Source organism: Rhinolophus hipposideros (assembly GCF_964194185.1).
Source record: "Rhinolophus hipposideros genome assembly, chromosome: 4".
NCBI classification, from domain to species: domain Eukaryota; kingdom Metazoa; phylum Chordata; class Mammalia; order Chiroptera; family Rhinolophidae; genus Rhinolophus; species Rhinolophus hipposideros.
In genome coordinates, this window is record NC_138050.1 from 20,803,692 (window position 1) to 20,831,608 (window position 27,917).

A 27,917-nucleotide genomic window follows, 5' to 3' on the forward strand; every position below is an offset into this window, starting at 1 on the left:
CTGGGTGCGGAAGGTGGCGAGAACGCCGCAGAGCATATCAGGCGCATGCGTTCTAGGGGAGGTGCTGCAAGGATTTGGGAATTGCGGAGGGGCTGGGCGGAAATGTACAAGTATGCAGACGCAAGCGCATTGGGCCGTCAGCGCCCCGCCTCCTTTTTTAGGTTTCCCCTCCTCCTCCTCCTCCACCGCCCTTCCGGAAGTGCCGCCGCCCTCGCGCCGACCAGCGGCCACCTCCTGCGGCAGGCCCCGCCCCTCGCCGGCTCCGCCCCCTGGCGCTCCGCCCCCTCCGCTGGTGGTGGCGCGGGGTTGTAGCGCCGGTGGTGGCGGTTTCGGTGCACGAAGCCGGGAGCGCTGAGTCGTTCCCGGGGGCGGCGGCCAGGCTATGATCGCGGGTCCCCGGCTTCCCGCTCGGGCCAACCAGAGTCCTTGTTTCAGCTCTTGGCTGTCCTCGAGCGGTCTGCTCCGCCCGGCCCCAGTGCGCGGTTGGCAGCGGCGCCCCGGGCGCGCCCCCTCCTCCGATGGCGGCGGAGATCCAGCCCAAACCGCTGACCCGCAAGCCGATCTTGCTGCAGCGGGTCGAGGGGTCCCAGGAGGTGGTGAATATGGCCGTGATCGTTCCCAAGGAGGAGGGCGTCATCAGCGTCTCGGAGGACAGGTACAGACCGCTGCCCCTCTGTCGCGAGGAGGGGCGGGACGGGCTGGCGATCCTCGGACCCGCATCAGGGGCTGTGCTTCCACGTCGGCGCAAGTGCAGACAAGCTCCTCTAAGTTTTATTACGACGCGCATCCTGGGGGTGCGGGTGTCGGATTGTGCGCCGCCGCGGCTGCCTGGGTCGGGGAAGCGGAGAGCCGACCGGGGCGTACGCTCTGGGCTCGCCCGGAGCCGGTGACGCCGGCCGGCGCCGGGGAGGCCCGCGGACTAACGCGCGCCGGCCACCCTAGTTCTGGGTCCAGCCCTGAGGACGGGAGGGGGAGAGGGAGGAGCCGCCCGCCCTGCAGGTGTGTACCTGGGGAGGATGCTCCGAGCCGCCTCTGCGACAATAACAGGGTGTTTGAGTTGTCTGTTGCAGTTCTTAGGGCTCCAAACGGAGAAAGCAAATGCCACTCTTCTGCCAGACATTCCCACCGAATCCAGATTTCCTGGACGTCTTACACTGAATTCAGTGAATATTACCAAGTTGTGAAAAGAGTAACTCTGGGTTTCTGCCCAAAGGAGAGGTGCCTCCCTTTTCTTTCTTTCTTTTTTTTTTAAATCTCTTCGAGTTCAGAGGGAAGCGCCTAGAACTTGCAAGGGACCACGGCTGCAAACAGCTCTTGAGTTCCTTCTTTGCGTGCTTCCTTTCTTTTTGCTTAATTTGCAGAAGTGGAGCCGGTTGTTTTGCCTTTAATACGCTCCCTTATTTTAAAGACAAAAGCGTTTTTTTGCTTCAATGCCCTTGAGTTTGCAGAAATTAGGCTGACGATGCTAATTTTCATAGGACTGCTGCTTAAATAAAGTAGTTATGGTATTTTTCTGGAATTGTTAGCATTCTAAAAAATTTAACACTGTAGAGGTATATGACAAGGAGCTTTAACCTTAAAACAGTAGTTAGATTTTCCTAGTGTAAATTCAAATTATTGTGAGAGAATGTTTTTTCTCTGTGACTCCTAACATTGCAGGCAGAGGTCAAGCAACACAGTGTCGTTACTGTCTTTATAGTCAATCCAGTGCTTTGCATACAATGTGGCTTCAAAAAACTTGCCTGATAGATTTATTCATATCGTAGGTATTTCCATATAACTAGGATGAGTATATTGAAGACGTGCGAATGTCTACATCATACTCCATACAGATGGCCAAATGGATTCATTTCTTATTCAGATCCAATGGAAAACGTTGTAAACATAACACCAATGGCAAACAGTGTGCAACAAACAGAAGAAATTCATGCCTGAAATATAATACATGAATGTAGAAACCTTTTGAAATTCACAGAGAAATCTTGTGAGTTTTGATAGAGGCAAACTTCTATTAAAGAGATTGCTTCTGGACCTACAAAGTCTTTTGTGACAGAATTGTATTTAAAGGAATATATTAATAGACATCATTTTTCCCAGTCTGTACCTACTAGAGATGAAACCGCTCAACCTAACTGATGTAGGAAATTGGTAAGTTCATTGAAGCGAGTAAAAGAAGAAAGGTAGTTAAACCTATTCCTTCAATACTAGTTGTGAAACTTTTTGCTTTGGTTGATGGTTTGGGAGTAGAGGCAGGTTTTGATGTTTTTGTTTTTGTTTTAAAGAGTTCAGAGAGCTCTTAGAGGTTATTTGCTCTAACAGCTTCATTTTGTAAATGAGAAAATTTAGGCCAGAGGATTTACCTGCCCAAATTCATGTTGCTGGTGGTAGAGTCAGGGCTAGCTCCTAAGTCTTCTGATTTCCAAAGCAGTCTGTTTATCTTGAAGGAAACAGCTTTAGTAGGGTGCATTTCAAAGTATTTGGAGAAGGTAAACGTAGCATATATGAAAGAAACTGAAAATAAGTTTCATTATAAGTTTGATTATAGGACAAAAGAAATGTGATGTTTAGATATATATTAGCTTAATTTTCACTTTCCTAGTTTACAATGTAAATAATAGAATTTATTTTATTACAGAGTTAAATAAATAAGGTCTACCCATACTTCTTTACATATATTTTGTTATTACTCAAATCCACAAGTCTGTGTTTCTGTGGGAGGAGACTTGGACTTTATGGAAAAAACTTTTGTTATTTAGAACTCGTTTTCGATTATGGTTTTCATTAAAACAGAATTGATCTCTATTCTTGCTTTTCAAAATCCAATGTCACTGTCAATAAAGATATGAAGATAGAATATTGATTTTCATCTAAACCTACAAAGTCATGTCCATTAACTGCTTCAGCTAGAAACTAGTAGTCTTTATTCCTGAACTGTAAGGTTAAGCCACTGATAATGTCCCATTCCTGAATGGAAGTTGCCTATAAATTCTTTTGAAACCCTGGTTTCTCTTTTTGACCTCTGACTTCCAATAGCCTTTATCTGTACCTTTGAAAACATTGAATATTTTCTATGTTTTTCTAAACATTTTCTGAACAGTGTTATAGATACTTGTCCATTTATCTTCTCAATGAGTTACCTAAGGTGCTATGTGCATCTTATTTATTATGTTATAGTATCTTTGGGGCCTAGCATAGTGCTTGGCACACAGTAGGCTCTCAGTAAACATTCATTGTATCAGTAACTGATCTGTTTTTGTTTCTGAAAGCACAGCATCTTACCTATTGTAGACCTTTAACTGATATTTGTTGAATGAATTTTATGACAACCTGTGTGGACAAATAAATGTACACTTACGGATGGGCAGGCTTTAAGGTGCCTTAAAACTTTGGAAGTCCATGCGTTATTTCATTCATTTCTTCATCAGACATTTGAGTTTCTCCTGTGTTTCAAGTACATGTGCACACTACAAGTACACTGATGAAAACGACTAGGTCCTTTTAGGAAATTTTAGAAGATAATAAAACCACAGCTACTAATATTTATAATTGAAAAGAGAATTGTCAGATGGGGAAGAGTGGCTGGATTCCACAGTCTTTGCTGGCCCCTGCATTTTACCTTCCTCAGGAGGAGTCTTACCTTTTTGGGAGGAGACTTGGACTACCATTTTCACCCTTACGGTTCTGTGGTGGACTGCTAATATTCTAATATTCAGGCCCAAGAGAAGATAAAAACCCTCACCTTCAGTTCATCTTAGCATAGTTAAGACAGGCTGGAACTTTACTGAATATTAAGAGGAAATATAAGGGAATATAAGAAATAACAACAATCTGACTTATAATTAGACATTTCTGTCGCTGCTGTAAAACAGAGCTTGTTCCTAGAACTCACTAGCCTTCTGTGAGTATCTTTATTTTGCTTGTAGCTGGATTCTATCTAGATTCTATCCAGCTTTGGTACCTTGAGTTCCCTTTTCCCCAGCTTCTTTCTGGACTGTCTTTTCTGAGTGAATGCCATTTTAATATTCCTTGCTGAGGAGCTTCCTCCCAGACGTTTTGGCTCTATTTTGCAGCTTAGCAGGGGTTTCCTCGTGCAGTGGCAGCTTCTTCTCCAAGTGTCGAAGGCCAGGAGAGTCTTTTCTCCAGACAGGACCTAGCTCCATTCAGATCTTTATCTTTGTAAATTCTTTATAGGCGTATCTTAACACAAGGCAGTAATCTTAGCATTCATACAGAGAATTTCAGTAACTCTTGGTAGTAGTTAAAGAATTAAAGGAAATTGTTCCATTACTAGTAGTCTATCCCCATGCAATGGGTAAAAGTGTTTTTTCTTTTTCTTGCTTTTTCTTTTTTAATCTCAATATAAGAAGATGGGCTGAATGAAGACAGGTGCAATGTCCTCTGGAGTTGTCTAGGTTGTCTAGGTCCTCTGCTTGTGGTGTTTAGAGAAAAGGAACTCTGCTCCAAATGGATCTTGCAGGATGAATTGGAGTTCATGTGAAAACGCGAGAGGTGAGGAAAGGATATTCTAGGTAGAGAAGGAAGAGAAAACTCTTATTCGTTGAGAGGCACTAGAATGGACTGGTTAAGAGTATAAACTCAGCAGCCAGTCTGTTTGAATCCCAAACCCAGCTCTGAGTGTCACACTTTGAAGAATCTGAAAAATTAGTGACTCCAGGGGAATAACTATAATTGTGAAAATTCACAAATCTCTGGGTGCAAGAATTTGGAGTTCTTGCCTGAATAAAAAGCCCTGAGGATGTGATGGTGGGGTATGGGGGAGGGGACTCTGGGCAACTGCTGTTTGTCTTCTGACTTTATCCAGGACCAGTGTATGCAATGTAGGTGTGTTCTCTGTAAACCCTGAATGCAGACAGAACCCCTGGAATGGGTAAAAAGGAATCAGATTTTTATCTCATATAAAGTGACCCAATCCCCAGTGCTTAGCACAAAGGAGAAAGGCAATATATGTCCATTGAATGAAATTAAACACTGGTTGATCAGACATCTGTTTGGAATGGAATGGTCCTGAGTAGGTTGTAAGTTTCCAAGAGCAAAGATATTTGAATTGAACATGAGGGGAGTTTAGCGTTTTGCTTTTGGCCCAGGGTAAGTAACTTTGCAAAAGGGGATGTGGTGGGAAGGGGCTGGGACCAGAGAGGGGTTGGATTTTTTAATCTCTAAGGCCCTTTTTTCCATCTCTGAACTATTATTCTAAGTGGCTATGACTACTTGACTGTTTCTTGAAAAGATACCTTAAAATTTCATTTCATTTTATAAATTCCTATACTATTGGTTCATTTACCATTGATTCTTTTCATTATGCAATTGCAATATCTCAGTTCTCTTATTGAAACCATTAGTTTCACTCATTCTTAGACCTTGGCTCAGTTCAGTTGAGCTTCTGGTGGAGTTTTACGTATCATGCATTTTATAACACTTGCATCAAAAAAGCGTAATTCAAATTAAAGTTTTTCCCACAGTGTAAGCATGGTTCTGAAAGTTGAGGACGTCTTAGAATGATGGTGTGAGGTCTCTAAAGTTGACAAAATTAGAACCCATCTAAACTAATTTTTTTTGAGTATGTCAAGTCTATTTAAATGTCATAAAATGAATAAACTTTCAACTATGCACTAGAGGCTCATCACTTGGTGGTCATGATTGCTAGTTTCAAGGTCCCCAAATGGGACATGCCCCGTATGATGAAAATTAGACCTTTATGCTGGATTCAGAACATGAAGCAGTCTTCATGCTAACAAATCCGTCTGGAAACAGGCTGCCTCTGTGTCTCTAAAGGTCAGAATATAGACTGACTTTTTAAGAAAAGATTGCTATGGGTAAGCTCGTTTAAGGAGGCTCACTAGAGGAGGTGGAGCTTCCAGGGACCTCAAAACAGATGGTTCTGAATTTCCTGCTTAAGTTACGCAATTAAACCAGATTCTGGCCAGGACCTCAAAAGGTCTGAAGCAGAATACATTCATCTGGATATGACAAGACAATGGAAAATATTAGAGTGGCAATTCTGACACTGCTAGAATGAATGTTTCGCAGATTGTGAAATCCTGACCGGTTATCTTATACCTCAAGGGTTACTTTGGGAAAAAAATAAAGGTAAAAATCATAAGATTTTAGTAGCTGAAAGAGACTTCAGAGAGCTGATCTTTTCCAAGAACACAAAATCAAAACTTTAAAAACAGAAATGCTGCTTTCTTCTTGCATAACATCTTTCCTTGGCTCTGTTTTCACTTTGAATTTGGCTTTGAGACAGAGACATTTTCTGTTCGTTGTTGAGAACAATTGTGATGTCATTAAAAAATAACAGTTTGGGGGAAATTAAAACAGTGGTGTTTAGAAAGCAATAAGTAAATTGTGGTTCAAGATTATTTCAAGTAGTCATCTATTGATATCCATAACACTAAATAAATTATATACAGTATATACTTACCTGAAAAGGAAATGGCCATCAAGGCAAGCTTTTCTTCTCAACCACAGTATCAGAATAGAAGGAGGTAACACTCATTCAATTTTATATGAATAGGTCTCTCCAGGAGAGTACCACAATTAGCCTGGAAATTCCCTAATGCAGAAAAAATAACTCTTCCTTGTGCAATTTCAGTAAGCAGTCCCATTAACTTTTTTTTTTTAAGGGGCAGGGGGCCGCCTTATCCAAACGCTTCATTTAGTTATTAGGAAAAATTAATTCAGAGTGTGTAAGAAACTAACAAATAAGAGCAAAAAAGAAAAAAAGTCATCTACTTGTCTCTTGGCAGAGAGTGCTGCTTTGTGCTCTGTGTGCCTTTAATTTAAAGATTCTTGGGAAAGAACTGGGGCTGGGAGTCTGACTTAGCTGTACTCTGCATTGACCTTGGGAATTTTCTAGGGCATCTCATCACTCAAAGCCTCAGTTTCTCCATCTGGTAAAGGAGGGCATAGGATTTCCTAGCTGTGACTCTGGCACTATGACGTGCTCACATAGTGACTAGATAAGTGAAAAATATTTGCAACCACATCATAAAGCCTCCAGTGGAGAAAAGTGCACAGAGGGGAAAAAGTAGCACGCAATTTTTGAGGCAACTGTAAAGTGATGCTTTCTCAAGCCTTGGGATGGCAGTGGTTATTTATTCCTGGATGAAATATTAAAGAGGTGTTTGTTTTGTATTGCCTGATACCTAGTTGAGCTGGATTCACTACATTCCTACTTCTAGGCGAATCCTTTAATTTCAAATACTGAACAGTTTAGCTCTGGGTGGTTTGCAGGGCCTGGGTTGTCAAATGCTTTTGAAACTTTTTTTTTTACCACAAATCATAGTAAGAACTGTATTTAGCATTGCCACCCAAGACTCACATACTTTGACACACATAGATAACGGACACAAAAGTTTTATAAAATGGTATCATCTTAATGAGACGTGCATGCTGAGATTTTCTGTTCTATTGTACCCTTCATAAAATCCCAGCTGTGACTCATTCATTAGATTTCATGACCCATAATGGGTTGAGAACAATAGTTTGAAATACAAGTGCCTGAGATAAACTGTTGAAGTTTTGTACCCTCCTTCTCTCTGTGTGTAGTTTTGGTGTTCTAGATGGTGGAAATACAGTTCAACTCAGAAACTCACCCACCCAAGGCTGTCCCATCTCTGGCCACCCTGCCTGTCTGAATTCCTGCTGGGATTATATAATTGATCTTGTCTTACCAGAAACCTCCAAGTCAGAAGATAACAAGTATAAGTCCTTTCAGCCCAGATCCAGAAAAAAACCAGAAGTACAGCAAATTGGGCAGGTGTTTTTGGGTTCTTGTGATGGTTCTTTTATTACTGAGTTAGGACTCAGAAATGGTGCGTCTCATCTAAATTAGGAATGTCAGTTGTTCACCTCTCCGTATGACTATGCTTTTCTTTTTAGCTAGGCATATTTACCTATAAAATGGAGCTGTTCAAGGGTTTTTACGCATTTTCCATTAGTTACTGTATTTTTTATGTTTTCAATTTCTAAGGATCAACTTAAAATTTTTAAAGTAATCATAGTAGTGATCCCTTTGGGGGTATGTTTACATTTCGAATAAAGATAATATAACTATAATAAAGTATAATTACTTATAGTCCTCTCAGCATGACTGTTTTGTTTTACATATTCCCTTTTAGCAGTCTTTCTAATGCAGCTTTCAAAAATATGACTATAATCATATACTTTTATATTCTTGCCCCCACTTAAAATTCTGCCACCAACTACTTAGTCCTTTAACCATTATTTTAAGTGGCTGTATACTTTTCCTTTCCTTACGTATTCACTCATACTTATTTAATGCTTGTGCTGTATGAACTTGCCCCTGGATCTCCCATCATGAACAAGACATCTTACTCTCAAGGTGCTGATAATCTATTGGGTACATGGTAATTTTTTTTTTTTTATGACTATTCTGTAACTATCATTTTGTACTTTTTTTTTTAAGGGGAACAAGACTTTATTGGGGAACAGTGTGTACTTCCAGGACTTTTTTTTTCCCCAAGTCAAGTTGTTGTCCTTTCAGTCTTAATTGTGGAGGGCGCCGTTCAGCTTCAAGTTGTCCTTTCAGTCTTAGTTGTGGAGGGCGCAGCTCAGCTCCAGGTCCAGTTTCCATTGCTAGTTGCAGGGGGTGCAGCCCACCATCCCTTGCGGGAGTCAAACCAGCAACCTCGTGGTTGAGAGGATGCGCTCCAACCAACTGAGCCATCAGGGAGCTCGGGGGCAGCTCAGCTCTAGGTGCTGTATTCAATCTTAGTTGCAGGGGGCGGAGCCCACCATCCCTTGGATGCTCAGAGAGACTGAACTGGCAACAACCTTGTGGTTGAGAGCCCACTGGCCCATGTGGGAATCGAATAGGCAGCCTTCAGAGTTAGGAGCACGGAGCCTGAGCCACCGGGTCGGCCCGGTACGTGGTAATTTATCTATCACTTCCTCTTGGCCATTTACATTATTTTCAGTTTTATAAATGCTGTGATGAAACTTGTTGTGCATATAGGTTTTTTTTCCTCCCAGACTTTTGGGTTATTTCTTTAGGAAAAATTATACGAAGATTGCCATATTGCTCTTCAAAATGTTTGTGCCACCTATAATGTTTATAGTGACATATGAGGATATTAATTTTGCCACATTTAACCAGCCATGGACATTTATTATTTTAAAATTCTTCTTCATAATTTATTTGATAAAATAGTGACATTTCATTGATGTTTAATTTGTATCTTTTGGCTGACTAGTGAATATTTTTCTATTTGCTTATTGTTATTTTTCCTTTTGTGAATTGTCTGTTCCTGTCATTTGTCCGTTTCTCCATTGAAGTCTCCTTGTTCTTCTGAACAGTTTTGTGTGCACATGCATATCTTATAGCTATAGTAAGGATGTTAACACTACGTCTGTTACTGTATATCCATATATGTCTTACAATCCATTGTTTGCCTTTTTACTTTTTAGTTTAATCATCTGTTTTTATAATTGAAATTTCTTCCATCATTTTCCATTTTTTAAAGTAATACTTTCCCCAGAGATTCGTTGAATATTTATTTTTCTTTCATCTCACTTATATAATTTGGTGAAAAAACAACTTGTTGATTTATTTGGAGTGTATTTCATTGGATGGTGTAAATTAAGGAATGTAATGAGTTTTCTAAAATTTGCTGTTGAATTATTTCAGCATCACTTATTGAATGGTCTTTATGCTGTCTTTTGTTTTTATTTGTAAAACTGCCTTTATCACAAAATTAAATTCTCATTATCAACAGGACATACTTACAGGTTCTGTTGTGTTTTGAGGATCTCAGCTTCTTTTAATACCAGTTCTCCACTATTAATCATTGAAGCTAATGAGTTGTCTTTGATTACTTGCCATTATGTCTACAATAATAGCTTGAATCTCTCTGGCCAGGTCAGAAAATTAACGGGAAAGGAATCATTTGTCTCCAGATGAGTGGCTCTTTCACAACCTTTAGGATTTCAGCATCTCAGTTTCTGCATCTGTAAGTTGAGAATAATTTTCCTCCTAGGTTGTTGGGCTGTTTACATGAGTTGATATTCCTATAGGACCTTGCATTGTACTCGGAGCATGGATGTTCAGTAAAAATTTTATTTTTTGGTTTATGATACCCCCATGTCTCTAAGTAGGTAAGCTTTTTTTGTTGCTATGGTTCCATTAAGGCCTGACTGTTTTGAGAATCTACCTTGAATACACAAAGGCTGGGCTGTTGCATTTTTGTTTGTTTGCTTTCATGGTTCTGAGCCTCTTTATTTCTTCTCTAGATATATAAGGGTGGGATTACTCTGTCATCTTTTTACTGCCACTTCTCAGACTTACGCTGTTGGAGCCGGTGGTCAGGGAGAGGTGTGTGGCTGGTTGGTGCTGTGTTCTCCTTTGCAGGCTTTCCCTCTCTCTCTGTTTACCATCTTGTCCTGCATGGTGTGTCCTTTGTCCCCACTGGTCTCCTGGAGGCAGGGCTGTATACTCTGGGTCTTCCATGGGGAACACATTGAGGTAGGGATAAAACTAACTAAGCTGTGCTCAGCTGGAAGCCTGGACATTATAAACCTGCAGCTGGTGGGCTCAAGCCCCCTTCAGACAGATTTCATCTATACACATGCTTTTAGAAGTTTGAATTAGTAGCCAAGGTTTAAAACTTCGGGTTTCACATAAAAGTCAATGCCTACATATGTGGAAAAGTGAGGTTAAAGCTGGTGACAAATACTGTATTTATTTGGGGAGAGAATGGAACAAAATGGGGAAACGTTTTAGTTATTTGAAATGTAGTTGAGCTAGGAGAGTGCCTACAATTTGTATATTAAACAATCATAGTACAAAAGAAACAAGATCTTAAGGTTAGAAAAGGTTAGTTATTTGGTAGTTCATTTTCCACGTGGACTAATTAATCCATACCATAGCTGAAGCTCTGAATATTTGAATGCAAGATAGCAGGAAAAATTGATACTTAGTTACATTTAAAAAATAATGACGCTTATTTTTAAGGTGATAGTACATGCCTATGTAAAAATCAGAAAGCTATACTGAGAAAAGTTAAGTCCCCTCCCACTTAGGGGTTTTAAGATTTTACGAAAGCAAGACTGGTAAGGTTTGCACATGCTTTGACGGGTGCCTTGATAATGATCTCTGTGGCCATTTCTGCTTTAGCTGCTGCGGACTTTGGCTTGTAAAGCTGCTCTAGGGATTAGCAGTGCTTGCATGTGGCCCCTTCCTCCTCCTCCTCATCTCCTGATAGCTGCATGCCTTCAGCACACTCTTCATGTATTTATTAAAACACTTGCTCACATGCATTGACATTTTTTGTTCGTCTTACGCTGTGATCTCCTCGTCACTGTGTTTCTTAAGGCCTCTAGTTCAGAACTTGGAACATACTAGACAAAATCGGAGCCATGGAGTTTTGTGCTGTGTGTTAGCCCACAGTGAGGAAGGGGGTCACTCTGTCAACTAGTTGCGGTGGAGTCTCTTAGTTTTCTTTGGTACTGGGAACAGAAACCAGCTCTGGCACTTCCTGGAGGAGGCTCAAGAATCCAAGGACAGGGACGCCTGTGGGCCCAAGTTCCCTCTTCCTGCTGCTCTTGGGTTTGTCCGTCTGCTTCATTCTTCTCTCTGCTCACACTGGCTTCCTGTATTTCTTACTTACTCCACATGGCGGAACATGGCTGCCAGTTGCTTCTGAATTTTACCTGTTACAGTTCTAGATGGATAAGGAGAGATTGATATCGGTCTCCCAGTCCCAGTTCCAGAATTTCTTGGGAAGGGACTGACTGATCCAGCCAGGGTCAGCTGTCCACTCTGGGATGGTGGCCAGAAGTGGGGTCATGTTGCAGGAATATGGCAATCACTGTCTAGCCTGAGGATGAGGGCGGGGGAGGGGGAAGCCTCAAAAAACAGATGAAGGTCAACAATCCAGCATGTGCCCACCGCTGGGTGGTGTGGTATGAGATGAGCCCGTGCCCTTGTAGCTTGGTGTGTTGTTGGTTAGTGCTCTGGTCGCCACAGAATAATGAACACTGACTCCTGCTGTTCTCATGACTTTCATTGCCCTGTTTTCCTTGAAATCTGCTCATATAGCACTTGACATGTTCCAATAACCATTTTCTCCTCATTTGCTGATTTGACATGTTGACCACTATTTTCTTGTAGTAAATGTAAAGTGAGGAATGGGTAGGTATTTCATTATGAATGTTTGCTGAGCAAAAGCCATTGTTATATGACAAATTTCTGCACTAGTGAGTAGAGTGCATATGGTAACCATATTTTCTAAACTTCTAATCAAAACACATGGTGAAATAAGAGATTTTTTTCCTGATAAAAATATAAATATAAGATTTAATTATACATTCAACAAACATATTCAAAAAATGACATAAAACCAGGCTGTTAAGCACATATGGACACAGTATGTATCCTATTTCAGGGAGGAGGCTGACAAACCTCAAGGATATTAACATTTACTGAGTCCATACCATGTGCCAGGCTCAGTGTTAAGCCTTTTATGTGCCTTTTCTTATTTAATCCTCAAGATGATTTTGTGAAGCTAATATTTTACTCTCATTTGAACGATGAGGAATCAGCCAGGAAGAGGCAGAGTGGGGATGTGTGTGCACACTGGGTTATCGGTCTCTGTAGCGCTCCCGTTCAGCCTCACTGTGTCTCCAGCACTTCTCTCAGCCTCTGTTTAGGTAGGTGTGGGAGGACCCGTATATAGCCTCCGTGGAAATCACAACAGGCTGAATTTGGTTTTTTAGAGAAAAAGCTAGAGTATCAGCTAACCAATTAATAAATGACAATACTAACTACATAGAAAGAGGGTAGACATCCCTTTTACTCTTTGTGATGCCCTTCTTTACAGAATTATAGATACGACTTTGAGTGATGTCAGGAAGGGCTGCATTTACTGATGGACAGCAGGCTCTGTGAATGAGGAAGGCCGAGTAGCTGAGGGGGGACGTTTATCAGTTAGGCCTAACTAAGTACGGGCTTATTTTTCTCACCTAACAAAACATCTGGAGATAGATGGTCCTTAATCTCTTTCTGTTTTGCCATCTCCAGCATATGGTCGCCCTATGGTTGAAGATGGCTCTTTGGCTTTCAGCTTCACATCTGGTCATAACTCTATTATAAGACCATCAAGCTACAAGGGAGGATGGGGCTTTCATTCCTTCATTCATTTTTCATTCATTCATCCATTCATTTTCAACACTTTAACAAATTTGGAGATGGGGAGATAAATCACTAGTATCATCTCACACTAGGCCTTTGGCTGGGCGAATTACACAGTACGGCTTGGACCAGTGTTAGCGATGAGCTTGGGAATAGCTTTGTCTCCAAATGGTTTGCATTTGATTACAACTCTTTCCCCGACCCCCAACTCTGCCCCTTCTAGTATTGCAGGACTGCCTTTGCTCCTTGGAACAGATTCCCAGATTGGCCTGATGCTGTAATCTAAATTCTTCTTTCTGGGACCTGTGGTTTCTTAAGTTCGTGGATACAGGCCTGGGGCTTTTATGATTAATGTATATAAGTGCCTTGGTCATGGACTACCTTGATGTTTATCAATTAATCTGAGAAATAGAAATATCAGAAAGTCTGCCAACTCTTGACAGCCTTTTAAAACCACTTGAAGTCGTTCATTTGCTCTTTTCATTTAGACTGGATACTGAACTGCTGGAAGAATTTCTAAAAGCGCAACCGCTATGTTTCCTAAACTTGTGGTATGTTTTCTACTATTTTCATTCCAGAATATCTGGAGCAGAAGTTCCCTTTGCGGTTTAAGTTATAGGTGTGGTGAGCTAGTGATGCTTTCAACCCTTGGTTGCCTGGTAGGGCGTGGAGTAGCTGGAGCCCTGGGCTGTGTGCTTCTGGCTGGGAGAACCCCTGTCTGGTTCCTCAGGGTGCTAAAAGGCTGGGAAGTAGTTCTCCAGGGACACTCATAGCTTGCATGTGGCATGTAAAGCAGCCAAATAATCAAACCTGGCCATATTTTCTTAGTGACATTTTGAGCAAGATATTGAAGGACTTTCTTTTTTTAAATTATAATGTGAGTAATTTGTCCAAATTTAAATCATAGAATTATTCCTGGGCTACTGTCAGTCAGTGTCCTGTAGAGTTCAAGAGAAGGAATTATAGGACCTAAATTAAAACCTTGATTCTCTTAGTCTTCCTTTTTCTGAGCATTAGCTTCCTAATTTATAAAACAGGGAGAATAATGCTACCTTTCTCCTAACATTGTGGAGAGAATTACATGAAGGAATGGATATGAAAATTCTTTGTGAGCTCGTAGGGGTCACAGACTCACATGGCCATAGGCACAAGGCATGTAACATAAATGAGGGAAGCAGCATGCTTGGAGAATAATTATTTGTAACTGGGGTGGGTGTCAGTATCTGTAATATCAGAGGGGGGTAGTGGGGATTGTGCCAAAGTAGAGAGTGTTTGCCCAGTGGGAGAGGACAGCTGCTTCTCAGCTCTAGCAGATGTTTGCCATGTGAGAGTGCAGGCCTGTGTCTCCAGATCACTGGAGTTTTCGAGAAGTACTAAAAATTCAAATTTTCATGTGAAATCTTTCCGTTTTTAAAGTTAATGCAAAAATGTTTTTAAAAACTTTTCTGGCCAAGTAAAATACTAACGTGGACTGCATGCAGTGCACCCTTTCTTTGTGTTATAAATATTGATTTCTTTTGAATATACTGCATGCCAATTTATAATATTTATTGACAAGGTTTCCAATTAGAAAAAGCATTTATATTGGGGTTGGCTCCTTCATTTTGTCCCCTCAGAAATTTCTGCTTCCTATTCTTCACTGAAAGGTACTTCCCTGAATATGTTGAGAGGAACTATCAGTATGAGCCTGCCTCTATCAAATAGAAACTCAGGAGGAGAGGCTCTTTTAGTAGTTAGGAATCAAATTAAATCATAACTTTTAGTTCGGAGAATGCACCCACAAGCCTCAGGAAATGGGAGTTTATTATGATCCTGCAGGAGAGGTCCTGGAACCCAAGGACAGGGAATGTGGCAGAGCCTTATGATGTCCAGGCTTGGGAAGAGGAGAGACTTGAGGACTACATAGTGCTGTGTTGTCCAGGATACTAGCTAGTAGCCACGTGTGGCTGTTTAAGTTTAAATTTAAATTAATTGAAATGAAGTAAAATGTAAAACCCTTTAGTGGCACCAGTTACATTGCAAGTGCTCAGAAACCACACGTGGCTAGGGGCTAATACAGTAGTATTAGTACAGTACAGATTATAGAATATTTGCATCATTGCGTAGCTTTCTGTTGGGCAGCGTGGCTAGAGGAGCAGGGGCATGAAGTGGGAGGTCTAGTTAAAGGTTAAACTAAATGGTGGTGGTGCCTGAACTGAACCATTGGCATGGGGGCACATTGAGAAGGATGTCAGAGTTACGATGCAGGTTACCCTTGGGGAGGCATCATTATGTCGGGGTGAAGAGCAAAGGTTGGTGTCAGGTGTGAGTCCCTGCTCTACCATTCTTAGCTGGATGGTCTTAGACAAGTTACTTAAGGCTCAGTTTTCTAGACTAAAAAAAGAGGATTTATTTATTTATTTATTTATTTATTTATTAGTTTCAGGTGTACAAGACAAGGTAATACTTAGACGTTCATCATTTATATCCCTCATACTGTGAACCCCCTGCCCCCATCCACTATCCCTCCGACCTCATACTGAACCATCACATTATATATATAAAATTATAGTTGGCATCCATTAATGTTTAGCTTCTGGTGTACAATGCCATGATCAGGTATCCACAGTATCCCTGAGGTGGTCTCCCAAATAGGACGCATGTCCATCGGATACCCAACAAAATCTTTACAACATTATTGATTACCTTCCCCAAATTAATTTTCAAAAAAACCCTGAGGCCATCTTGTGGTTACCAGCTGCTTCCAAATCCCTTCACCTTTCCCCTTATCCCCAACCCCCCCCCCCACACACCCATCTAACAACTCTCGGTTTTTTCTTTGTGTCCCCAAAACTGTTTCTGATTAGTTCATTCACATAGTCTTTTCTTTAGATTCCATATATAAGTGAGATCATATGGTACTTGTCTTTCTCTTTCTGACTTATTTCACTTAACATAATGTTCTCTAAATCCATCCATGTTGCTGCAAATGATAAGATTTCTTTCTTCTTTATGGCTGCGTAATACTCCATTGTATAAATGTACCACAGCTTCTTAATCCAGTCATCTACCGATGGGCATTTCGGTTGTTTCCATATCTTGGCTATTGTGTAAAGTGCTGCAATAAACATAGGAGTGCATACAGATTTTTGAATTGGAGTTTTGAATTTCTCCGGGTAGATGCCTAGGAGTGGAATTACTGGATCATAGGGTAGTTCCATTTTCAGATTCCTGAGATACCTCCATACTGTTTTCCATAGTGGCTGCACTAATCTGCAATCCCACCAACAGTGCACTAGCGTTCCCTTTTCTAAAAAGAGGATTTTTGAAGCCTTGGGAATGGATGCAGCAATTCAGGGACGACAGGTTGTGATCATAGAAAATGCTGGAGAAGCTTGCAGTGAAAATATTAGGGAAGATCTCAAAGAGAAGGATGCTAATCAAATTTCTAAAGATGAGTGGATTCTGGATTTTAGAACTGGTCAGTGCCCACATAAGGAAAGCACACTGGATTGAAAGCCTGGGCACGAGTCAGACCTGGCTTCAGCAACACCACTTATTAGCTCTGTGATACTAAGCAGTTAGCACGTAAGCTCTCAATTACCTGGACCTTTGTTTTCTTATTGCAAAATGCACAGAGTAATACAATTTATCCCAACAGGTTCTGAGAATTAAGGGATGTGATTCATACGAGGAAGTCGTTACTCAGCCTTATAGAGAAATAGATGATACATCCACACTGGCTGATTGAGGATTCTGGGGGTGTCGGTGCATTTGAGAGGATGCTAAAAATGCAGGAGCCAGTTAACATTTTCTCATTGGGGACTAATGGTCACATGCCTCTTAGGGACCCTTGAAGAGGGCTTTCCCGGCAACATTTTATCATATGTTGCTTCCAAGGTACTTTTCCAAGGTACTGTATGAGTTTGTTCTTCTCTTTCATTCTAGCATAAATCGAAACACTTCACTTCTCATTTTGAATCTAAAAGCACAAGGCAGAGACAGCAAAAGGCAGTGCTGGGTATAAAGACAGCCAGATAGACCTACCTGGCTTGCATCCCAGCTCCTCCATTCATTAGCTGTGTGACTTCTCTCAGAGAGCATAAAGTCATTTCAGAAATGTGCCATAATGTTTGTGAGGATTAAAGGATGGAAGGAGTTGTCTGATAGGATTTTCAGATGTTAGAAAATGCATGAATTCAGTTGACATCTCCAATTCGGAAATGTAGGAGATTTGTTTTTTGGCAGGGACTTCGTATCTCCTGTCCCAAGGACTGTGTCAGGCCCATCATAAGTTCTCAATAACTGCATTCAATTAATGATCCAAGAAGTTATGTAACTCCTGGTATATGTGGAGCAGAAGTTCACTAGGGATGAAGCTATTATTTCTATTGCTTATTTACCTGCAGTGATACACTCAGATCGGGTATTATTATAACTAGTTATTTGGGAAACAAGCACTCTGTAAATGGTAGCTCTTATAATAATCCAGAAGCTGGATTTTAAAACAATAGTGTAAGAACTTCATCTTTCACAATGGAACTGTGATTTGAACTTTTGTTAACAAAACATATATTGTTTGTATCAGTGGGATATGAACAAGAAGGTCACAACATGCCTGTAAATGCAGTATTGTAATGAGAGGTGACGAGAGCCTCTTTTGTATTTAGAATCACTTTGTTTTAAAAATTGCAGATGTAATACTAGAACTCACACTATGCCGTTGTATTTTCAGCTTTTTAATAAAACTATATACTTTATGCAATGAAATTGAGATATTTACCAGTATTATCACTTTTAATTTGTGATTCATAGTAGCTACCTGAATGACAAAGTAATTATTTTTCACCATTTAGTTCTTGAGGTTGTTAGCTTCTTTTCAATTGAATGGACAAGACAGTTTATCTTGCTCTAATACTTTGTGACAGAAAACAATAGCCCTGCATGTCAGTGATCACTTATTCAGTGATTTTGACTATATGAAAAGTAACTGAAAACCAGAAAGTAAGCAGGCGTCACCTTTAGCAGCCAAAATGTGGCATAAAAACTGTTCACTAAAACTTTTATGCTTTCTTCCTGCAGATCCTCTTCAGACATCTACCTATATACTGATATTACACTGAAATGTACTTATTGACATACCGTATTTCTTTAATTTTTAAGATCTACATTTTTTTCACCTTTAAAGTTTTCTGATGTCAGGATTAGTGCCTTCAAACAACAATTATTTTTTGTGCAAGATTCAGTGAGTTGCCTGGGGCAGCAGGTGTACCTGCTGGGACTTTTTCTAGTGGCAGAAAGGAACTAGCAAGAGAGAGGGCCAGCCGTAGTGTGCATGTACTTTTCCAGCTCCTGTTCGAGCCCCCTTTGCTAATGTCCCATTAGCTGAATCAAGTTGCAAGGCCAAGCCCAGAGTCAAGGACATGGCCTGTTGATGAGAGACGCAGTCAAGTTACATTGCAAAGCGGTGGACATACTGCCATGGGACGAATTTCCGAGGGCATTTTCGCAAACAATTTGCCATGAATGAATATTATAGTTCAGTCAGTGTTTTTTTCTCTCAGTCATACCTAAAATATTTATCTTATGATCGATGGTGTCTTAAGAGTTGATGAAATACGGTGTATGTATTGAATTTTTAGTTAAAACTATGTATTCAATGTAAAAATTTAAAATAATACAGAAATATAAGAGTTGAAGTGCTTCCCCATTCCCCTTCCCCCATATTTCATGTTCTAAGACGTCCGCCAAGAACAGTTTGGCATATACTTGTGTGGTAGGCTAAACAGTGTCCCCCCAAAGCTGTCACCCTCCTGATCCCCAGATCCTGTGAATATGTTACCTTACATGGTAAAAGGGACTTTGCAGATGTGACTAAGTTGAGGATCTTGAGGTGGGGAGATTATCGTCCTCCATCAGGATGGGCCCAGGGTAATCAGAAGGGTTTTTAAAAGAGAGAGGCAGGAGGGTTAGAGTTAGAAGAATGCAAGGTGAAAATGGAAGCAGATTGGAGCCATGGGAGCACAAGTCAGGGAATGGCCAGCAGCCTCTAGAAGCTGGAAGAGGCAAGGAACAAATTCCCCCCTGGGGCCTGCAGGAGGAAACAGATGCTGACACCTTGATTTTAGCCTCTTAACTAAGGCTCATTTTGGACCTTTGACTTCCAGAACTCAGGGAATACATTTGTGTTAAGCCACCAAGTTTGTAGTAATTTGTTACACCAGCAAATGGGGACTAATATATTTGTTTATTTAATTGTCTACTTTTAAAGAAATACATGGTTATTGGCTAGGAATTCAAATAGAATCAAAGGGTAGAAAGCAAAATCCCCTTTTTCTTCATCAACTATTCCCATCTACTATAGGGTACCACGTTTAATAGCTCCTCATGCATTTCTTCAGAAATAAGTCACTTTACTCTCATGTTTATACAAATAAAATCATATAGAGATGCATATTATATCCTGCAACTTGCTTATTTAATTATGTATATCCTTGGACATATTTTTGTATGAGAAGAAAGTGACCTACCTCATTTAGTACCATGAGTTATTTTACCATTCCCCTTTTAGAGAACATTTAGGTTTCCTTTTTTTTCTTTTGTTTTTTTCCTCTATTACAAACAATAATGAAATGGATTATCTTCTACAAATATCACTGGTTATCATCTACAAATATAATTGCAAGCAACTGAATTATCACCTGAATGAATGTCACTGTGTGCCTGTGTGTGGGTATGTGTGCGTGCACTCGCGTGTGCTGGAATGACAGTGGCTAAAAGTGTATCTTCCATTTAACTCTTTATCTATAATATGTTATTTAAATTTTTTTAATTATAGAAAGCACATAAAACACAAATGTATATCTACAAATGTATAATGAAGTGCACTATTAAAAACACCCATGTTACGAAATTGAACGTTGCTGGCCCCTAAGAAGGATGTCTGTGCCCTTTCCTGATTACCCCTCAAGAAGTGCACAGCACTGACTTTTATTTCCCACTATTTACTTTGAGTAGAACTCTAACAAACGTCACATGGCCCTCAAAACGTTAGGACTGTGGAAAGATGTACGTAAGGTGTTCTTAATACTATAATCAAGAATTGACAGTTGACCTTGGAAAAATTATAGAAAGTGGGTATAAGAAGAACTAAAAACAAAGTGAGAATTAGGGACAATTAGTATTAGAATGGCAACCCTCTGTGTAAGATTAGCTCCTGGGACATCTGTATTTAAGGCATCAAAAAAAAGGTTAATTTATGTTTAAGAACACAGGAATATATTTTAGAAAGAATACTATAAAGGTGATTAAAAGAAAAAAAATTGAATTTGAAAAGACAACTGTTACGTTGAAAATTCACTCCGAGAGATTCCCCCAGTGTGCTGAGATGTCAAATGTATGCGTCCATTATATGGTGCATTAGGCAACCTGATGTTCATTTTTAAAAGCTAAATTGATTCTAAGGGAAAGTCCTAGGAGACTTGCTTTAGAGCAAGCCCTGAAAGTCTAGTTCTTTATTCTATTTTGTAAACTTCCCAAAGGAGTTCTTGCTGATCAGTGCTGATTAGTTAAAATTGGAATTGAATCTTAGGCACATATAATTCTTGTCTTTTTTTCTGACTTATACCCAGGCCCAGAAGGTAGCACTTAAAATGGCACATACGAGTTCCTGCTGTAAGAAAGTCTTGACTAGGTTTGGTGGTCTGGGTGGTGGTGAATGCATGGAGATGGTTGTGCGTAGATATTGTCTCGAATAGCTCGGTGGCTGTGGATGTCCTTGGAGTTGAATTCAAAATGATACCATCTTTGCTATTTTGCCCCCAAACTTTTTTGGCTTTTTTTCACCAAATAGCCAACTTTCTTAATTCTTTCCACTGATAATTTTCATAGATATAAAGTTTCAGGGATTTGGGAAGTCAGAAAAAAGTTAAAACTGAAAGTTTAAGGGAAGAGGAATAAGAATTTATCATGTGGTTGCCACTTTGTGTGTTGCACACACAAATGGGAACAGGGGGAATGGCTTTGTTAGCACTCCCCGTAGTGCTTTCCCTTTTTCTTCTACTTAAAAACAAATATAGGAAATCATCTATCTTTCTGAATAAAAAGGGAAAAGTTGGTATGGTCTTAAGTATCTCTAAAGGAGTTAGGTAAGGTCAATCTTTAAAAACCCTGCTGAACACTCATTTTCTTTAGGAAACAGTTTGTTGTGTTTTTTTTCTCCACCAAATGTGCCCAAGTATTATGTATTTATTGTATGAAATTATTAGAGAAAATTCTTTTAACTAGAACTCAGGCGATGGATAATTGCATTCTCATTTCTGATTTGTGTGACTCCTTGGTAGTATATAACTCTTATCTTTGCAGATACGAAAAATAAGGCATACAAGCTCTGTTTACATCCAGTAATGTTATTTATCTTGTTGGTTAAGAATTGGTGTGAATGTAATATTTACTTGTAAGATTCCTAGGAAAAAGTATAATGTCAAATCTATTAATGGACAATGAACATGGGCAACATATGTTGTAGTATTGTTCTTAGGATTGTCTGGCTATCTGTATTTTGTGTGTTCAGACTATAGTCATGTGCTGCATAATGACGTTTCGGGCAACAGCAGACCATGTATACGACGATGGTCCTTTAAAATTATAAATGGAAGAAATGAAAGGATATGGGGTTTGGGAGGAATTCCCTTTTTCTCTGACGGGAGCAGTATCTGTGGGGCTTGTCAGTAGATTTCTTCTCACTCATAGTGCCTCAATTCTGAGTGCACAGATTACATCCCAGTCAGTCAGCCACTGACCTGTTTCAGCACAGAGGAGCTTGTCCCCCTCAGAGCCGCATAGTCAGGGTGCTCAGCCCTTCCAGCTCTAGCTTGATGGTCCTCAGAGTACATTGCTATCAATTCCTTGTTGAGGACCTACGATCCTGTACAAGGACACAGGAGCTACCTTAATGAATATTAAGTGCCACTGCCCCATGAATAAAAGCTGTCTGTTATAGTGTGGAGCCAGCCTGCCTGTATACTTTGGCAGTATTTTCAAGTTGTAGTGATGTAAAGCATAGATAAGTTTTATTTCTTCCACCGATTCGATGCCAGGAAGCCTTTTGTGCCAGTTAGGGTCAATGGAACCAAAAACGAATTTCCAAAGTCAAAATAATTGAGTCCTCAGTTCTACACCCTTTTCTTGTTAAAATGCCATCTTTTTTATGAATACCACAGTTCCTTAGTCTGACCACTGCTGTAGCCAAAACTACATTGCGATGACAATCCCCTATGTTCCTTTATCTCTCCGTTTTGGTTTCTTATTCCTACTGATCCTCAAGCCACGTGTCACTCCCTCCTGACAGTCACTATTGTGGTTACTACACGGTACCGTCAGCTTCTCCTCCATATTGCCAATCGGTCCAGCCCACATTCCTTTTGATGGAGCAGCACTGACAGCTTCGATGTTCTGTTTCTGACCCTGTTGGAGGGAAGCAGGGGACGGGTTTGTGAGACAGTGTTTATAGTGTACAGTAGCGTAATGTCCCCTAGGCCTTCACATTCACTCACCACTCGCTGACTCACCCAGAGCAATGTCCAGTCGCGCAAGCTCCATTCATGCTAAGTGCCTTTTGCAGGTGTCCCATTTTTAAATCTTTTATACTGTGCCTTTTCTGTTTAGATACACAAATACTTACCATTGTGTTACTATTGTCTACAGTATTCAGTACAGTAACATACTGTGCAGGTTTTCAGCCTAGGAGCAATAGGCTGTATGATAAAGCTTAGGTGTGTAGTAGGCTATGTCATCTAGCTTTGTGTGAGTGCGTGCAGTGATGTTTGCATTGTGACAGAATCGCCTAATAACACGTTTCTCGGAACGTATCCCCGTTGTTCAGTGACGCATAACTGTATAGATATTGATCCTATTTTAGCTTTGCCCTTTGCAAGTATCATTTTCAGAAATGATAGCTGAAATATGATTCTGCCTTTTGGCATTCATCCAGAATTGGGGGTGGGGGGAACAACAAAGTGGAATCTGGTTAACTCCTTTGTTCTATTGGTGAGTGACTGTCAATTTTTTTTCTAGGTTCATGATTTTATTTTGGGGAGGGATGGGAAAGTGGGAGCACTGAAAACCGACGTATTGTAATTAATTTAAAATTACATGTGTTCTGATAATTTGAGTTCAACATATGTTGATGAGTAAGAATGCTTGTCTTCAGAAGTAGTTATGCAGTTAAATGTAGTTACACAGTTAAGCAGCAACAAGGCAAGGATTTTTGCTTTTTGTTCACTGCGGTATCCCCACTGCTTAGAGTAGTGTTTGGTACATGTTCAGGAAATATATATTGACTGTAAACCTATTGCTGACATTTCATATTGTCCATCTGCATATATATATGAAAAATGCATATATTCCTAGTAGTTCAGAACCTCACATTCCATTATTATGACTTGAATAGTGGTCATTACAGCTTGCTGTTTTGTGAATATCCTTTATTTTCAATGAATGTATTTTATCATTGAGATTTTGGGGAACTGTGTTTCCTTAATACACAGCATTCTCCTTGAATGAATAATAATCTCTTACATCCGTAAAGCATTTTCTACTCTACAATTTTTCATGCTTTATCATTTGATCCTCACTATAGTACTGTGAAGTAAGGGGTTCCCGACACTGTTGATTTTCTGCCCAGTTGTCTATTTCATTCTTTTTTGATGGCTGAATCCCAGTTTTGTTTAGGTGTTCACCCCTACCCCACATGACTCAGAGCTAAATTCTAATTAGTCTAAGCCTGTACAGTAAGTCCATTCTCTTTGCCTAAGATTGGTTTAAGAATAGTCTTGTGACCCAGTGCTGGCCAGTGATGTGAGAGGGGAAGTTTTCTGGGGGTAAGGATGGGAGGTCCATCTGGGAAAAGATCCCTCCCTTTTTGAAAGGGACACATTTGAAGAAATAACTCCTATTTTTCTGCTCCGTGTTGTCATGAGCTGCTATAGCAGTTGCGTGATTGTAGGGGGAGGTAGCCTGCAAATAAGTCGACAGCTGAATACAGTAGAAGAGGAAGATGGCAAAAAACAGCTACCAAATTAATCAACCCTTGAGCTGCCCTACTGCTCAACTTATTACCAGAGAATAAATTTTTCTTATTTCAGTTGACAGCGTCCTAACTGATATTGGTATCATTATTGCCGTTTTTCTGGCAAGGAAACTGAAACCCGTAGACTTTCAAATGGAATGATCATCATTAGATGATGATTTCATTATTCAAGCCAGGAGAAGTAAAACACATACTAAGATTCCTCAACTAGTGGTCTTCCTGTTTACTGTGTATGTAAACAGCCTTCCTTGCCTCCCTGCTTGGGAAAGAACTAAATTACCAAATTTAGGTATTTGCATTTTGAAATGCATTTTAGAGTGGTCCTAATTATTTGGTAGTTGATTACCTGTGATAAATACTGCTTTGAAATTCTCCCTGATATAATTATCTGCTTTTCTTAAGTTGGCTGACGTAAATTAGAACTTTATTTACAAGTCAACAACTTGAAGAGAAGTTTTTTTATAATTAAAAAAATGGACTGAATGGGAATAGGGTCTACATGTTTGACTTCAGAAGCTATATTGACATTTGTTAGTACGGAAAGTTTATGCTTGACCGTGTATACATGATATTCTTTGCACTGTTATTCTTTGTTGACTTTCTTTTCTGCATTCCACACCATTCTTCTCTCATCTTTCTTTCCCTATTACAGAAAGAGGGTAAAGAGACTGTGATTAGTAGCATGTGGGACATTCCTCCTGCAGAGGCACATCTGTACAGTGTTTGTCGTGTGGGAGACCCTGCTCGCTGCGCCATGTGTCGTGCAGGGGCGGCCTGTGGGGTCTCTGCTCCCGCTCCCCACATAAGAACGCAGGACATAGTGAGGCCAAAAAGGAACACCCATGGAGCTATAGATGGGGAGTCATACCACTATATTCTCACTGGCAGCATCCGCCTCTCTGCAATCTGCCGCCCTAACAGCAATCCGCGCTTGCCAGCTCAGCCACCATCTTCTTGCCAGCCCCTATTTGCTGCTAGCATAGCCACGGCAGTTATATTAGTGGCCAATGGCTCACTGGTTACAGCTGATGGCCAACTAGCCACAGCTGATGGCCATCCAATCACAGCTGATGGCCATTTACTACCTGAGCCAGCACCTTTCTATGGAGGGTGAGAGCCTGGAAATTGCACTCCTAGCTTTGTCCCCACAGTGTTCAGTCTGAGTAAAGGAATTGATTCATAGCTGAAGAATTTGGTTAAAAATACTTAATGCCATGTGAAAGACACTTTGATGGGGGAGGATTAGGTATTTTTTAAAAGAAACTTATTCTTGGTGGAAGCAGTGGTGGCTGGTAAGAGGAAGCTGCAAAGATGACTAAGATAGTCCCCAGTTTCCTGGAAAATACAGTTTATGTCGCCTGCCTTCCCTTTTCTTCCCACTGAAGTGAATGCCCATGTTGGAGAGAACTACGTGGGGGCAGAATCTGTTCTTCCCTTGGCCCTTTGGTTCCGTCTTCAGATTGGAGGGCTGGCTAGCGGAAATGAGAGGACTGAAATCGGACCAGCATTTTGAGATGCTCTTCCTGGCAGCAGAGTGGTTTCATAGTTCCCTCAGCTTGTTCTTTTCCTCCCTAATCTAGTGAAATACTTTGAAGAGTTTGATCTTGGCCAGTGGTAGAGCTTTCATTGGACCCCTCCTGGAATATTTTCTTAATTCTCAATTTCATTTAAAACTGCAAGGGAGCTCAAATTCTTGGGAATTGGTTAATGATAAAAATAAAAATTCAGTCTTGTGTAATCATTAAGAATCGTTCCAAAGCTATGGTTTTTTTGTTTTCATTGAAAAATCTTTTGTCCCTAAAATTTTGTTTCACAACTAAAATGAGCCATGTGGTATCCTGATAAGGGTAATTTAACACCAAGATTAGCACAGGGGATACCATATGTTGCTGATACTGACTTCTCCTTAAGGGTACTCTTGGATTTGTATTTGAAGTGCTTAATGATTTGACTTCTCCTTTTTAAATTAAATATGTAAAAGCAGAACTTGTCCTTCAAACTGGCATAACTTTTCTTCAAGACCATCTTAATTCATGGGAGTGGAAAGTGTTTTAAAATGAAGATATGTTGGGTGAACCATGGCATGTAGTTTAGATATTACATTTCTGCTGCAATGAACAGAAAACCTGACTCATTAATAATGTCTCACTCAAGTGAGCAAAGGGGTTATTTTTCTCTTGTACAGAGGTAGGTACACCAGGGCTGGTTGATGCCATCAAAGACCCAACCTCCTGCTGCTTTTCCGTTCAGCCATCCTTTAATGATCTTTTCACTTCGAAGTCTTGACATGGCTGTTCTCCAGCCAGCACTGCACATGCCTTCCAGGCAGGAAGAGGGGAGAGGACCCATGGCAAATGGCAGATACCAGCTACTGTGTTTCCCCAAAAAGAAGACCTAGACGGACAATCAGCTCAAATGCGTCTTTTGGAGCAAAAATTAATACAAGACCTGGTATTATTTTGCTATAAGACTGGATATAATATAATAATAATGTAATGTAATGTAATGTAATATAATATAATATAATATAATATAATATAATATAATATAATATAATATAATACAATATCAGGTCTTATATTAATTTTTGCTCCAAAAGACGCATTAGAGCTGATTGTTGGGCTAGGTCTTATTTTCGGGGAAACACGATAATGCCTGTTCTTTTACAAAGAGCTTACCGGGAGCTCAGTTCAGTGACTTGCACTTACATCTCATTAACCAGCACTGTGTCCTACTGCTGTACCCCAGCTGTACAGGGGATTGGGAAATGTAGTTGTTTTGGTGGGGCATGTTGTCACCCTGAACACAGCTGGAATTCTGATGGGAAATATTTTGAAAAGAATTATGTGTCTATTGCCTCTAAACTAATGGGACTTGGGAGGATTAAAACAAATGAACATTTATTGAAAACTTACTGCATATTTGATTCTGTGCTGGTGACTTTTGGGATATTATTTAAGCCTTAGCACTCAGAGAGCTAGGTTACATACACATTTACATAAAAGAATAGAATAAGTTCAAGATGGATTTAAAGAGCCAAAAAAGCAGGTTTAATTGTATTCTTTGTGGAAATGTTGTCACAGTCAATCTGTTAAGCTTGGAATTAATTTAAAAGACTATATCTTAAAACTCAGATATTGTAATGGGAAGTTTTAACAAATTTAGTCATATTAGTTTTAAAAATCTGTGTTGAAACCAGCATTCATAAATGAAGGCTTGGAGAAAATATTTGCAACACAGATTAAAAAGTCCTAATTTAATAATAGATATAAAAGCTATACAAATAAATAATAAAAAAGTAACCCTATCAAAAAACGAAAAATATGGACAGGCAGACATTTCTCTGGAAAAAATATACAGATAGTCAAAAAAGTGGGAGCAAAATAAAGGAATGCAAATTAAAAGAAGCACCATGTTTTGATTTCTAGCTTGATACATATTTGAAAAATTGATAATATCCAGTTTTGTAAGGATCTATGGAGAAAAGCCCCTTGCATATGCTCTTGGTAGTCCTGTTAGTTTGAGACCATCATTTTGGATAGTGGTTTGACAGACAGAACCTGTCAACATGTGAAATGTACATACCTTTGACTCTGCAGGCCCACTTCTTGGGATAAATTTTACAGAAATAATAGTATGATTTTATAAGAATGTATATTGAAGCATTGCAATTAAATA

The 27,917-nt window shown here is 40.0% G+C and overlaps 1 protein-coding gene across 1 annotated transcript in view; it reads left to right on the top strand.

The window, feature by feature from the left end:
* The first annotated feature begins 207 nt into the window (after positions 1 to 207).
* WDFY2 (WD repeat and FYVE domain containing 2) overlaps positions 208 to 27,917 on the top strand; it is a 173,519-nt gene continuing 145,809 nt past the window's right edge. The window contains exon 1 of the mRNA XM_081045387.1: positions 208 to 655. Coding sequence (XP_080901513.1) covers positions 519 to 655 — 137 coding nt within the window. The 5' untranslated portion in view covers positions 208 to 518. The remainder of the gene's footprint in view (positions 656 to 27,917) is intronic.